Source organism: Carcharodon carcharias, chromosome 21 (genome assembly GCF_017639515.1).
Source record: "Carcharodon carcharias isolate sCarCar2 chromosome 21, sCarCar2.pri, whole genome shotgun sequence".
NCBI lineage: Eukaryota > Metazoa > Chordata > Chondrichthyes > Lamniformes > Lamnidae > Carcharodon > Carcharodon carcharias.
The window spans coordinates 45,879,007-45,895,462 of NC_054487.1; the positions used below are offsets into that span (position 1 = coordinate 45,879,007).

At 42.5% G+C, this 16,456-nt stretch overlaps 1 protein-coding gene across 1 annotated transcript in view; it reads right to left on the reverse strand.

The window, feature by feature from the left end:
- LOC121293025 (sodium- and chloride-dependent GABA transporter 2-like) overlaps window positions 1–16,456 on the reverse strand; it is a 73,139-nt gene that overhangs the window by 2,583 nt on the left and 54,100 nt on the right. The window contains exons 3-4 of the mRNA XM_041215604.1: window positions 13,304–13,438; window positions 3,612–3,752 (exon numbers count right to left, since the gene is read on the reverse strand). Coding sequence (XP_041071538.1) covers window positions 3,612–3,752; window positions 13,304–13,438 — 276 coding nt within the window. The remainder of the gene's footprint in view (window positions 1–3,611; window positions 3,753–13,303; window positions 13,439–16,456) is intronic.

The window sequence follows — 16,456 nt, forward strand, 5'->3', positions numbered from 1 at the left end:
GGAGCACAGGAAGCAATTTGGAATTTCACCCGTAGACTAATTGATAGGGACAATATCCTGCAACTAGCTGGAATGAATTCATTACATGAACCTCCCATGACTGGGGAGTTATCAACTTGCAGTCTGGTTGATCAGCTAAAATTTTATGCTATGTATCATCAATCACCACATGATTCTTTTCACAGAGTCTATTGCTGAAAGGACTTCCAGCTGTGGGATTCATGATCATGATGTTCACGTTTTCAAAAAAGTTTGAACTCATTTTTGGAAAATTCTCCTCCATTATTAGTCAGAAAGATTGATGTTGCCCTAATCTGGTCCTTATCAATTCCTCCACCATTTTGCCTATAATAACCCCCTTTAGTCCTTACTGAGTATTATTGTAGAATGACTAAATATGGTTGCTGGATCTACAAAATGGAGAATGAAAATATTTATTTCTTTATCCGATTCCTTTAGATCCATGACAACTACCTTGTTAAACCTGTGTGTCAACAGAAGACTTACAATAAGACATGGGGTGGAATTTCAAGTCCCCATCACGGCAGGGGCGGGGCCAGAAAATGCGGCGGGCCATTCAAAAATCCATTGACTTCAGTGGGACTGGAGAATCCCACTGGCGGGAGGGGCTGTAAAATTCCATCGATGGCGGAGTCCTCCAATAATCTTGAGGTGATTGTGTAGTGCTATTGTTGCTGGACTAGTAACTCAGAGACCCAGGATAATGCTCTGGGGACCAGGGTTCAAATCCTGCCATGGCAGATGGTGGAATTTGAGTTCAATAAAAATCTGGAATTAAAAGTCTAATGATGACCATTAAACCATTGCCAATTGTTGTAAAAACTAATGTCCTTTAGGGAAGGAAATCTGCTGTCCTTACCTGGTCTGGCCTACATGTGACTCCAAACCCACAACAATGTGGTTGACTCTTAACTGCCCTCTGAACAAGGGCAATTAGGGATGAACAATTCCCATATCCCATGAATGAATAAAAAAAAACTTCTCACTAATCTTTTCTACTAGTCTGATATACTCTTCATTAACCACAATTGCGTTTTCTAGCAGGATATTTTTCCTTTGAGAAGTAGAGTGGTCAAATTTTCCATTATCTCTAAGACAATTTGCTTTCTTTCTCTCTGATTCTTATCACCTGATGCCATTAATACTTGTCTAACGGTCTGATGAGAAACATCAGTTTTATTAAGGGGATGCAACAATGTGCTGACTGGTTAATTTGCTGATCCACTGACATTCCAAACACAATTGCCTTAATGTGCTCCATGTCAATTTTCATTTTTGCCATTTTCACAGGAAGTTCCATCAGCATTATAAGCATCTCATTAGAGACTATATACATGCTTTTAAAATAGCTTACTCCAGCTATTTTATGGAATTACAAATCTCTTTGATGGACTCAATTAATGGTCAGCACCAAAACTAAAGCAAAATAATTTTATATTCCTTAACCTTGCATCAATCCTCAAGTAATTCCCCAGATATTGCCCACTGCCTGCATGAAATTAACCACAGCGAATACATAATTAAAAGGCTGGGCCTGTTTGCCTAGCAAAAATCATGATGCCTTTGTCCTTCACCAGTCCTCCTTCACCGATCATCAGTAAAGTAATCTAAGAGATCATCAACAGTTCTATCAGGCGGCACTTGCTTAGCAATAACTTGCTCTCTGACAGTCAGCTTGGGTTCCATCTGGGACACTCAGCTCCTGACCTCATTACAGCTTTGGTTCAAACATGGACAAAAGAGCTGAACTCCCAAGGTGAGGTGAGAGTGACTGCCCTTGACATCAAGGCCACATTTGACCAAGTGTAGCATCAAGGAGCCCTAGCAAAACTGGAGTCAATAGGCATCAGGGGCAAAACTCTCTGCTGGTTAGAGTATACTTAGTACAAAGGAAGATGATTGTTGTTGAAGGTCGGTCATCTCAGCTCCAGGAATCACTGCAGTAGTTCATCAGGCTAGTGTTCTCGGCCCAACAATCTTCAGCTGCTTCATCAATGACCTTCCGTCCATCATAAGGTGAGAAGTGAGGATGTTAGTTGATGATTGAACAATGTTCAGCACCATTTGTGATTCCTCAGATACTGAAGCAGTCCATGTCCAAATGCAGCAAGACCTGGACAATATCCAAGCTTGGGCTGACAAGTGGCAAGTAACATTCGAGCCACACAAGTGTCAGGCAATGACCATCTCCAACAAGAGACAATCTAACCATCACCCCTTGGTGTTCAATGGCATCACCATCACTGAATCCCCCTCTACCAACATTTTGGGGGTTACCATTGACCAGAAACTGAACTGGACTAGCCATATAAGTACTGTGGTTACAATAGCAGGTCAGAGGCTAGGAATACTCCAGCAAGTAACTCACCTCCTGACTTCCTACACAAATCAGGAGTGTGATGGAATACTCCCCATTTGCCTGGATGAATGCAGCTCCCACAACACTCAAGAAGCTTGACACCTTCCAGGACAAAGCAACCTGCTTGATTGGAATCACATCCACAAACATTCACTCCCTCCACTACCAACGCACAGTAATAGCAGTATGTACCATCTACAAGATGCAGAAATTACCCAGGTCTCCTTTGACAGCACCTTCCAAACCCACAATGAGAAGGACTAGGGCAGCAGATAGTGGGTACACCACCACCTGGAAGTTCCCCTCCAAGTCACTCATCATCCTGGCTTGGAAGTATATCACCGTTGCTTCACTGTTGCTGGGTCAAAATCCTGGAACTCCCTAACAGCACTGTGGGTGTACCCATGCCACATGAACTGCAGCAGTTCAAGAAGGCAGCTCACCACCATCTTCTCAAAGGCAACTAGAGATGGGCAATAAATGTTGGTCCAGCCAGTAAAGTCCACACCCCATGAATGAATGAATTAAAAAAAAACTATCTGGTGTCAGGCTGGCTGCTTGAGTCATTACTCTTGTTAAGAATCAGAGCGCAAACACTGAGGAACACTTCTACCAGAGCTCTGGCTAAACAAACTATTGACTTTTGAAGCAGAAGTCCCATTTCTTGACAGATCTAATATCTTCAGATTTCTATGTGATGCATGCTCCATAACTGCAATCAATTAAGATTCAAACACCAAAGCGACTCATGCCCACCTTCCAAGAGATTGGTTATGTGGTGTCTAAAATGAGGGGTCTTAAATATAAGATTAAATTGAAATGCTTTACAACTAGTATAATAATCCAGAGAACCTTAGTTGAAATCTGATCATGGCACTTAGTGAATTTCAATTCAATTTAATGCAAAATTTGGAAATAAAATGCTGATATCAGTAAAATTAACCATGATCTTGTGGGATTATCATAAAAACCCAACTCATTCACTACAATCCTTTAGGGAAGGAAACCTCTTGTTTATACCTGACCTTTCCAAATGTGGCTCCAGTCAAAACAAGAGACATGGTTGACTCTTAATTGTCCCCTATGTCCAATCTTTTAAAAAATGCATGCTGACTGCAGTGGTTCTCAGAGCTACTAGGAATGGGCAATAAATTCACACATGCCAAGAATAAATGTAAAAAATAATTCAATAGCAGAACAAACTTCTCCTCAGGACCTCCTATGCTGTTACCTGTGTTCCACTCTTGTCCACAGTGAGCCCATGGCAGTTCAGCAGAGAAAGAATTGAAGAAGTAGAAAGTAGACCAGGTCAGAATAAGGATGTAATAAATAACCTGGTATAGACTGATGAGTAGTGTACCATAACCTATACCTGCCACAGAGAAGAGAGAATGTAAGTACACTGCAAGTAAATTTAGTATCATAATGCAGATTTCCAACTCAATAAAACAATCATTATTATTGCAATATATTTTAACTGCATAAGAAAAATAACCATCCATGTGCTATATCTGATATTATACCAAGGGGAAGGAAGAAACTACACATGCTTAAACATGCTGATAGCAAGGCATACACTTGGACAAGCAAGGTATTCCCATATATCTGCTGCCCTTGTCCTTCCAAATGGTAGTGGTCGTGGGTTTGGGGGGTGCTGCCTAAGGAGCCTTGGTGTGTTTCTGCAGTGCATCTTGTAGCTGGTACACACTGTTGCTACTGTGTGTGGTTGGTGGAGAGAATGAATGTTTGTGGATGGGGTGCCAGTCAAGCAGGCTGCTTTGTCCTGGACGATGTTAAGCTTCTTGAGTGTTGTTGGAGCTGCATTTGTCCAGGCAAGTGGAGAGTCTTCCATCACACTCCTGACTTGCGCCTTGTAGATGGTGGACAGGCTTTGCAGAGTCAGGAGGTGAGTTATTTGCCACAGGATTCCTAGTCTCTGACCTGCTTGTGTAGTCACAGTAGTTATATGGCTAGTCAGTTCAATTTCTGGTCAATGGAAACCCCCAGGATGTTTATAGTGGGGGATTCAGCAATGATAATGCTGTTGAATGTCAAGTGGCGATGGTTAGATTCTTAGATTGTTAGAGATGGCCTTTGCTTGGCACTTCTGTGATGCGAATTTTACTTGCCACTTGTTAGCCCAAGCCTGGATATTTGGACATGGACTGCTTCAGTATCTGAGGAGTCGTGAATGGTCTCACATTCACAGCAGTCATGTGTCAAGTAACAATGTCTCAGTCTTGGTCCACCAGCCACACATGTAGTATAAGGGGCTAATTCTAACTAGTAATATGCTAATCAGATACAGGAAGTGATGCAACATCACATGGTTTGCTCTCATGCAGCCTTGTGTAAGATAACCAGCACAGTAATTGCAGTAATTTCTGCTCTCTGGATAGTCAGAGGCTGGACATACTTGGAAAGATATATGCAGGATCCCTCGGAAGTCCCGACGTAAGCACATTTCTGGTGCTCAACGTGGGAAGTTTAAACTTCCGATTGCTGGTTTACTTTGCCGGATTGCTCCATGATTGGCCCAGAATCACAGAGACTAGGGCTGTTTGCCCTATACTTACACTGATTTTACTTACCCTGGATTTACTTGGAGTTTTTCATAGCCGGCGGAAAACAGGTGAAACCCTAAGTAAATCAGCTGGAGTGTCAAAGGCTGGGATTTTCCTTGCCTGCCGGTGTCAGGTGTGTTCAATGGCTTGAGCAGATAGTATGGTGCGATGGGTTTCATGACGACGTGAAACCAGTTTATGATCATCCACTCAGCCCGCTGATGGCAGGCCATGTTTCCCACCATCGGTGGTTGGGAACCTCATTGTAAGACTCAGCATATCATTATAAGGCCAGCCGCATGGACTCGCACAGCAAATGCGAAGTAAGAAAAATCTTTTTCACACAGCGAGTAGTTAGGGTTTGGAATCACTGCCTGGAAGTGAGGTGGAGGCAGGTTTAATCGAGGCGTTCAAGGGGGCATTGCATGATTATTTAAATAGAAACAATGTGCAGGGTTATGAGGAAAGGGCAGGAGGTTGGCACTAAGTTACCATGCTCAGAAAGCTGGTGCAGACATGATGGGCCAAATGGCCTCCTCCTACACTGTAACAATTCTGTGAATCATCTCCCTCCCGCTGGATCGTCTGCCCATGTTGGCAGGAAAACATGCCGGCATGTTTCACAACAGCACATTAACGATGTGTGCCTGCAGGCTGCACTTTGCTCGGGACATCAAGGTTTGTTTGCCTACCTTGCCTCGGTCAGCACTCGCAGTCATCAGTGCCAGGCTTCACAGGCAGCACCACATCACTTTAAGGGGGTTCCCAGGAAGGTCTCTACCTACCAGGTCAGCCATATGTGGGTGGCTTTTCAATGGCTGCAAGGCTCGGTCTTGCTTGGGGAAGGGGGAGAAGTGGCCTCAGGCAAGGGAAGCTTCTGCAGGGGGAGGACTGTACTGGGGAAGGAGGGTATCCCACGGTGTAGGTGCGATCTGTTGATCTGTGCAAGTGGCCTCAAAATGGTGAGGGCTGAGGAGGCAGTCTCCAGAGGAGGAGAAGCCAGATGGGCATGTGAGTTTGTGTGTGAGAGAATGAATGGTGATGTCCCTTGAGCTGGCAGCGAGTGAGATTGCAGTGAATGTGTGACAGCCTTGTGAGTGTGTGAGTTTAAAGTGATATAAAATTGTGTATAAAATTGTGATAGGATAGACAGGAAGGAAATTTTCCCCTTGGTGGAGGGTCAATAACCAGGGGGCATAGATTTAAGGTAATTGGCAGGAGGTTTAGAGGGGATGTGAGAAAGAATTTTTTCACCCAGAGAGTGGTGGGAATCTGGAACTCATCGACTGAAAGGGTGGTAGAGGCAGAAGCCCTCATAACATTTAAGAAGTATTGGATGTGTACTTGTGATGCCATGGCGTACAAGGCTATGGGCTTAGTGCTGGAAAATGGGATTAGAATAGTTAGGTAATTGCTTGACTGGCGCGGACTCGATGGGCCGAAGGGCCTTTTTCTGTGCTGTAGACCTCTATGACTCTATGATTGTGACTCTATGACTATGATGAGATGGTTGCCTTACCCTGGCTGCAGAGATGAGATCATTCATCCTCTGCCTGCATTTGACGGCCAACCTCTTCTGTGCAGCATTGGCACTGATCACCACTTCCATTGACTACCAAGCTGGAGTGGTAATGTAGCTGTCCCTCCTGTAGCTAAAGAGAGGTTATAGGACATCACAGCGGGCCTCCACAGCTCGAGGGTTGCCTTTCAGGGCGTTGGCTTCTTTGCTGCAGTCCTGGGCTGAGCGCAGCTGTACTTTAAATGTGGTGTTTGATGTGATGAAGCAGCGAGGTGATGGTGTAGTAGGTGAATGAGAGCCCACCCGCCATGGAAATGGCATGTTTCCCAGGAATGTATAAGTACCGTGGTGGGTTTGGGATGATACAGTGTGAAAACTTGCCATTGCAGCCGGCAGGTAAAGCATTAGTTTACCCGCTCGCTACCACACTTAGTGCAAATGTGGGACGATTCCACCCAAAGCATTCCAGAATGCACAGCAATGCTCAACCCCATCCCAGCAATGTTTACCTCCCAACACCGCTCAACCCCCCGCACCTCGGACAGTGCTCACCCCCAACTATGCCCCCCCCTCCCATGACATTGCTCAGCCCCTCCCACACCCCTTCTCCCAATTCACCTTCTGGAATCCCAGGATCCTGTCCGACTGTGTCAGGACATTGTCGAAGAGTGGGGGAAGGGTTGAGCACTTTCATGGAACAAGAGGGAATAAGGGGTGGCTGAACATTGTCAGGGCTGAAGGAGGAGGCGGAAACAGTCAGAGATGAGGGAGGAGGGTGGACATTGTGGGTAGGTGAGGAGGGATTAGCACTGTCAGTGGGGTGAGGCTATCCAGCTTTGGAGGCTTCAGGAAATCTCAGACCCATGAGTTTTTCCCTCAGTTTCAGCGTGTTCATTCAAAGAATTGCAAGTAATTTGATATAGAAATGCCGGCCACGTGATATTTAATAATTGTAGATACTGGAAATCACATTTTCTACTGTGAAATAGAGCCAAAAATAGTACAATTAACACACGCTTTGAGGCATTTAAACTCTTAATTACTAGAAGATGATAGCTAGTGCCATAAAAAGGGGAAGTGTCTTGGTCTCTCCTGCACTGAGGCCTGCCTGGTTTTCTACAACAGAGGCTTCAGGAAGCAGCCAGTATTGGAAGTCTGGCCTTTAAAAGTGCTGGCAGGTAAGTGTGTACTTTTTCCTGTGATTAATGTTGGTTGGAACCGTTCAGATAATAATTGGAAGATTTGGGCCAAGATGTTTCACAATAATGCTTTGCATTATGTTTTGCATACCTTGGTAATGTTCTGCATACCTCAGTAGACTCAGTAAATATCCTGTATTAGTCAAACATACCAAGAATATTATATGGTTGCAACAAGTGAAAGATCAGGTATAGAAAAGTCTCTACTAATATCTGAATGCTTTGAAAAGGTTGTAGACCTCAACCAAGCAGAAGCAAGGCTGATTTGTTATGGGAGATTTGCCAGATATTGCACTGTGGTTGGGTCTCAACGCGAAAATGAGCAGTGGGTAGATCAGTACACTGTTATATGGTATGTGTGGCTGTGCAGATGATATCCTCATCAAGTAGTGTATCAAAGAGGTAAAAGCCATGTACAATGAAGTAATCAAAACACTTGATACATATTTCAATCTGAGAAAGAATACTATTGTTAATTGGACAAAATTTAACAAATATTTCCAACGTCAAGGGGAAAGTGGTGATGCATTTATAATTGACCTGTATAGACTTGCAGAGAATTGTGGGAATGGTACCTTAAAAGGTGAGCTTATCAGAGACAGAATTGTTGTGGGAGTACTGGATGATGCTTTGTCTGACCACTTACAGTCAATTGCCTTTGCTAAATTTAGAACATCAATCAAATCAATAGACAAGCTGAGGTCAGGAAGTAAAATCGATCCGTGATTCAAGGTGACAGGGAGAATCCTATCTCAAAGGCAGCTGATTCAGTCGAGTATGTTAATTTTAAAAACAGAGAGGCTGTTGTAAAAAAGCAGGGGAGACAGGAAGAGCATTCATAAACAGTCCCAGCTAACTGTAATTGGTGTGGCGGGGAAAATCGCAGGCAGGAAAACTGCCCTGCCAAAGAAGCCGAATGCCATTTTTGCAGAAATTTGGGGCCACTTCCAGGCTACATGCATGAAGCCTGTAAAGAATATGCACAAAAGGAAGCCTCTGAAAGGTAACAAGATCCATGAAGTACATGTCACCCATGATGCTGACATCCCTTTTCTTAGGCCGATCCAGGAACCAAGTAGAAGCTACTGGAATGCTGAGATCCTAGTAAAGGGAAACAAGACACACTTTAATTTAGACACAGGTGCAGCAGTTTCAGTTCTTTCTGATGCTCAACCGTGATTGGAGAAAAGCTCTCTTTAGCCATAAAGCAAAGAACTATACAGGCCGAGAGGGATAAAATTTAAAGTCATTAGACAACTGAACAGAACCCTCTGACATTAAGAGAAAAAAATCACAGGAACATTGACCTCTCCATTGGACAAAAATGCCAGCAGAGGGCCGAATCTGGAAGCCCCACCCACAAACTCAGCCTCTACCATTTTTGAAGGAGGGAAGGAACGGAGGTAGGTTATAACAACATAACCATGGTTCATGGAGGCAGATGCCCATACATATCAGCAGCTGCCTCCCTCCATGTGGTTTTGGTGAGATAGATGTCTGAAACCCAAAATGTGAGGATTAGACATGGTGGGAGCAGTTCAGAATCTTGTGGATTCATTTGGATAGCCAAGGTACTTTTTGGAGAGGTAAGGTACCCCTTTGAATATGGTCCCAGGATATCTTTGGAAGATGTAAGACACCCTTTGGAATAGGTTAGAAGTCCTTTGGGATTATTAAAAGTGCACATGAAAAGCACATAAACTCATTGGAACTGTCAAGCCGTCAAAGAACTGTCAAAAAGCTGTTAAACCTGGCAAAGAACTGCTTTAAATTTAAAAAGGAATGTGTGGAATTTAAGAAAAATTAGGACCGTTATTTCACTGTGTCTGTTGACATAAGCCTGAGAGTTATCATTATAGCATTTGTCATGAATGATTGATTTTACAACCCAACAGGGTGTCTGTTAAGTGAGCAATTTAATTGACAGATCCAAGTGGTTCTAGAATGGAGACCTTTTTTTCATAAGAGATTAATTGAACGAAATTCAATGTATTGAATTTTTTTTAATCAACGAGAATGATTTAAAACAGTGACATCATCAATAGACATGTCATTTTAAGTCAGCATAGCTCCTAAGGTTTGCCCATGGTAGATACTAGATGAGTTGGCAAGGAGGGGATGAGGGCAAAGGATGATGGGTGGGGCATGGAGGTGGGTAGAGAGGCATATGGTGGAAAAGGGTAGATGAGGGGCATGGGGGTTATAGGATGGTATAAGGGGCTAAAATTGTTGGTTGGGAACCATGAGGCGGCACAGTTTGGCATAGATGGTTCATGGAAAATGTGTGTGGGGGGGAGGCGGGGTGAGGGGTGAAGATTGGAGGGCTATTTGTTGATTAAAAATTTTTTAACAACTTTCAACAAAGTGCCAGAGCACAGAGGCAGGCCTTCCGCCCAGCCTGCCTCCATACCTTGCAGCCTCCGTACTCATTCTGGGGGCGGGCCCAACTTCTAATCCAGCCCTCTCACCCGGAATGAAAATCCGACTTTCTGGGCTCCTATTTTTCCGGGTCGGGATGGCGGAGCTGAGAAACATCCCTTCTCTGCAGTCCCAACCTGCAAAAGTCCGGGCCATTGTATATGATTCAGAATCAGAGTTGCTCACTCTTGAGCATGCATCAACTGCATCTGATTTGCAAAGCAGAGGAACTGAAAAGCCAACAAAATCAACCCCAAAACTTCAGAGCCGTATTCACACAGCTGTCCACAAGATTAGGAAAGCTGAAGACAACATACCACCTCACTCCACATCCAAAAACGAAGCCACTGTGCCTGTTTACACCCAGAAAAATTCCTCATCCACTCTTTTACCAAAAGTAAAGAAGGAAATTGACTCACCTTGAAGTAAGGGTTATTTTACATGTGACAGAACCAACAAGCTGGTGCTCGGGTCTGGTCCCAATGCCAACATCCAATGGCTGTACTAGAACCAGCATAGTTCTTACCCAACTGAACAAAACAGTTAAACGTGAAGTTCATTTTATATTGTCTATGAATGAGAATTTAGCCAAATTGGGAAAAAGTTCAACCTGGATGCAAATAGTGATTTTGGCAACTACACCTTAGTTGCTCACAGCCTTCATCAATCCATTTGGGAGGTTTTGTTTCAACAGATTACGCCTTAGCATCACATAAGAGCCAGAACTCTCCTGTAGGACAATGTCAAACATTCTAGAAGAACCAAATGGAGCCATATGTCACATGGATGATGTTCTGATCCATGGATCCACTCAGATAGAACATGAGGCTAGAATGTGAGCTGTGCTGTGACACTGAGAGGAAGCAGGACTTAAACTCACAACAAATGTGAATTGTCACAGCTAAATGTCAAGTTTCTTGGGCATATTGTGGATGCATCTGGTGTCTGAGTTGATATACAGAAGACAAAAGCAATCAAGGAGGTTTCAATTCCTTGGAATGTGACTGAGCTCCAGAGATTCATGGGTATGGTAAATCAAGTTGGAAAATTCCTGCCCAACCTGGCTGTTGCCAATGAGCAACTACGTTTGCTCTTGAGACAAGAGAATACATGGTGCTGGAAGAAGTCTTTTGAGAAAATCTAAGAGATACTGATATCATCTGTTATTTTAGCTCACTATGACCCTGAGCTACCCACTATAATTGCTGCAGACGCATCTTCTACAGGACTCGGAGCTGTAATCTTTCAAATACAGATAGATTGAAAATGCAGAACAGTTTACTCTGCATTCTACTCACTGACAGAGACTAAACAGAGATATGCAATGATAGAGAAAGAAACATTAGTTGCTTCATGGGCTTGCAAAGAGTTCACAGATTATGTTTTTGGTCTCCATGTCAAGATAGAGACTGGCCACAAGCTCTTAGTGACACTCTTAAATTCTAGGGAGTTAGCAAAAATGCCTCCATGAATACAATTCAGACTAAGGAATGTGAGGTTTGAGGCAAAGACGGAGTTTGTTCCAGGAAAGCAGCAGAATATAACAGATGTTTGTCCCATATCCAGTGGCAAAGCCCAAACAAGATGATGGCCAGATCTCTCAAAGTCACTGCAAGAGAAGACATCAAATTATATTACTTGTGCTATTCATTGCAAAAGACAAGAGAATCATTGGTGTCATCATCCTTTCCATCAAGACCATGGGAATGACTTGTGATGGACCTCTTCAAACACAGAAGTAAAATGTTGCTGATGGTAGTAGACTACTACCCCAGATGGATAGAAATCAAGTAACTGTAGGTCAACATTCCTGAAGCAGTGATTACATCTTTGAAAGAGATATTTGTAACACAGGGAATCACAGACTTGGTAATCTCAGAGAATGGACTACAGTTTGCCAACAAATACTTTAAAAAGTTCATGGCATTATACAAATTTGTCCATTCAGCAGCTCACCAAGATACCGTCAAGCCAATGGTGAAGCTGAAAGAGAATTGCATATATTGAAACCATTGCTGAAGAAGAAAGATGACATCCAACTTGCACTTTTGAGCTAACATCCAACTCCATTCTAGAATGGTTTAGCACCATGTGAACTCCTCATGGAATGAAGATGACTGAGAATTCAACTGCCAGTTCTCACCCCCACACTCATGCCACAAGTACAAGCTGATGACTTGGACAAAGTGAGAGATAAAGAGGATAAATATCATTCCAGCCAGATGTGGAACTGTGACAAATGTCACAAGGCAGTCAGCCTGCTAGACCTCCAATCAGGAGAGCCAGTTTGGATCCGAGACCAAGTGCGCTATGGACAAGTGGTTGAACATATACCACATCCACATCCAAACAGACACTGGCATGGTGAGATGGAATAGACATGCACTGGCTGCCACACAGAAGCAACCTCCTATCCCATGGAAGCAGTCATCTACCCAACTGATATGGCCACAGATATTGCATTCATCCCCCAATCCAGATGACTACCAGACTGGTGAAACTGAGTCATCTGCCAATTCTCTTGCCCAGAGTGTGAGACACCACTCTCAGGAATCAATAGCCCAATGCCCTCCTAAGGAGAAGAGAACCTGTTCTAGTAGACTCGTGAAACTCATTGCATCTGGAATCAGAAAGCATAACAAGGACAATGTGGCCTACCATTGTCATTATTTTCTCCAATTGTTCATGTCTATCCCTAACCAATTAACAATGTTCCAGAAAGAGACTGGGCAGACAATCACTCTTTGCCAATGCTGCCCTGTATGAGGCTTATAAAATGGCTTATTTTAGGAGTAGCAGAAACATCCTCTAATTTATCCCTCTGCTACTGCAAGGATGTGCATCCTTCATTTTCTCAACAAGATTGGTAAACTGTTCTGTGGTACACCATGGGCACAGCACAAAGTCCTATCACTCCCTTTCGTAGCTTCTTGATGTGACACCAGTCTGAATTCTAATGACAGTTACATCAGTTTCAATTTCCTCAGTTCTAACAATGATTAATGGCTACCATTGAGGTTTGCTGCTGGCACTGAATCATGGGAACATAAAAAAGTCAGGCACAATCTATAAAGAAGAACAAACCAAATACTCTCAAATGTAGTTACACCTACTAATTTCCAACTCCATTTCCTTATCTTTGATCCTTTCTTTGCCTAAAAATGCTCTAATTTACACTGTTAATTTCTTCAAATCACTTTGAACCTTCTTATAAACAACTTACCCTCAAAGAGGGGGCAGATCTTCCTCCAAGCTGTGATACCACCTTGACTAGTATACTGTCCAAGGGCAATTTCAAGAAAAAACACTGGGATTCCACAAGTAAAGAGGAATAAAAAATATGGAATGAGGAATGCACCTGGATGGAAACAGATAGTAAAAAGGATTAATCAAACATTTTAATAGGCATGTAAGTAAATACATTTTGGTCCTTAATGTCTTCATTCTTTGCAGCACATTTTTAATATATTAATACAAGAAATTTTGCTTATGAATTGCTTTAACTGTTCTGTAATGTCAGCATTCTTACACATTAATAATTCTGTTCAGAAAAATGTTTCCCTCCCAAAAAACTTGCAGTTTTATTGACTCTCATCTCAGCACAGGTAGGAACTACAAGCTTTTAAGACCAAAGTTTTGAAAATAAATCGTCACACTGAAGTGAGACCTGGCTTAGGCTTGCAACTACCTTTGGAATGTTTTCAACTGTCAACACCACTTGAGAATCAAGCCAGTTTATTAGACCTATCTACCTGTCTTATCGTGCATTGGAGTACCCTCTTCAGGGAGCAGTAACTGGCAATAACTCTGGTGGGAGAGTATTAGCGATTATGTTGGTGAATGCCACTGTGTTTTAGAAAATGGAATACATGATTTTAGTCCAAGTTTTCTTGTGAAGAGAGAAACAAGAAATAATTGAAAAATAAATGCAAAAACTCAATTTAAAATAATGTCAAAAGCTAAACATGACCACTAAGAACATTTTTGAGGCATGCATAGTGCACTTTGATTTCTATTAAATAATGTCCAGAAATAGTACCCACACATATTTGCTTAATAAGAAACCCCAATAGTTGTAACATGTACATGTGGGTGGATGTTGTATTAGTAACACTGTTAACCTAAGTCATTCATCAACATGTGCATTCATTATAACGTTTCTGATTACACAGAGTGTGAAAGAGTAGGAAAAAATGCCATTCTTCAACTTTGGTCCCTGTTTGCATCACATTGACTGAAACAGGCTAGAAATATGTTCAAGATTCATTAACTTGTAACATCATCATGTGATATGATAATTAGCATCAAGATTTGAAATCCTTTATGTGTTTCAGCCTCAGGATGCTGTTCAGGGGAATTATCTACAATCCTGCAAAATGATTTACCATTTCCTTAATTTTGAGAAAAGGTTCACCTCAACCTCTTAACATTTTCATGACTCATCATGATTTTGTTAGGGTCATCAGTGGACACTACAGGATGGCCCTTTTGGATTAGATTGAAAAAAAATGCAAAATAACTATCCTGTTGTTGGTGTCACCGTTAATTGCACTGCATATATATTACCAGTTGAAGGTGTTTCCTGCCAACATCCTGACAACTATTTACATTTAACTTAGCAATTCATTTTTAATATTCATAAATATAGGGAGGAATTTTACAGCCCTGTCACAGCAGGGACAGGATTGGAAAATGCAGCGGGCCATTCTGAAGTCCATTGACTTTGGCAGGACCAGAAAATGCCGCTGGTGGGAGGGGCCATAAAATTCAACCCATAATTGCCAACCAGGCAACTTACAAAAATGGATGATTTAGGGCTGGCTTTATTCAGCCCATAATCCAATGTGACTGACTCTGCACATGCTTGATACTTCCAGGCATATGCAGAAGTGAGTCATACTGGATTTCAGGGCTTTCAATGCAAGCTCTAAATGAACTGATTTTCCAGCTCCCACAGGCACAGCACAAATAGGAGTTGGAAAAGTTGGACGTCTGAGCCAAAAACAGCTGCTTGACAGCTATTCAGACAGGAAGCAGGTGCAATTAAATGTGGATAACTAAGAGGTAACACGTTATGGGAGGAAAAACATGGAATAGAAGTATTCACTTAAATTTGGAACCTTGAAGAGCATAGATCTCCAGAGAAAGCTGGAGGTCAATTTTAAATATAATTCTTTGAAAGTATGAACAGCAGTCGGCAAAGTTATAAAAAGACTGATAACATGCTGAATTTTATGAGTGGAATATATAGTACAAGAGTAAAGAGCTAATGATAAATTTGAAGAAGGTAATGGTTAGACCACAGTTAGATTAGTATATGCAGTCTTGAATGCCTCACTGTACAAAGGACATTAACACCATAGAGAGCATAAAGTGTAGATTCACCAGGATTAGCAGGCATAAGGAAGTAGTTATGAAGATGGACATCAGATACTGGAATCATTTCCACAGGGGCAGAGAAGGCCAAGAAACTTAACAGTGTTTAAATTTGTCTATTGTTACGGACAGGTGAGAGGTTAATTTAAACAGACCTGATTTCTCCTCTTGCCATCTGTCCATAAACAGAAAGGTGTTTTAATTTGCTTCCTCCTTTATAAGCTGTCATATGTTTCCCAACCCCTCAGTTTTGGTGTGATCCATGTCTGATTAACAACACCACAGCAAGCTCGAGATAGGATAAACTCAGGGTTAGTTTATTTGCACACACAAGATATGGGAGTGGGGGTGGAGGGGGTGGGGGGTGTCACTATGTAGCCCCCTGTGCACTTATGCAGTATAACAGGGATATAAGAGGGAAAAAGAGGGCAAAGACCACAAAGAAAATAATTATTGTTTCATGTGTGTCCAGAGTCCAGAATCAAAGTCCAGCGGTGTATTCTTTCACAGAGGTCGGCTGGCTGGATTGAGACTGGATAATTCACTTTTCCAGTGGGGTCGGCTTGCATGATGAGATAGGCATGCAGGGATGATCTAGTCTTGTATGCAATGATACAGAAGTTCCAGTCAAAACAGTGTAGATGGGGCCAGGCATTCAAACCTGAACAGAGCCCCTTTTCTATAGATGGTAAAAATGGTAGACTGAGGTTTCTTGGTACCACAAGACAAAATTAGTGGTTCCCCCAGCTAGGGGTTCATGTCACATGACCCCCACTTCTCCACTCTTCCTTTGACAAAAGGTGTATATCTCTTTGTCCTTGAGATTGTTACTGTTCCAACCATTAAGTCTTTAAAAGGGAGCTTGTGGCATCCTTTATTCTAGCAGATGCATGGGCTCCGTTTGGCCAGGCCTGACTTATTAAATGTAGATGGCCTTTGTAGTGTTACTTTTGAATTTAGTATCTGTAGCCCGCAGGGGGTCGTTAGGGTCTCTTCGGAG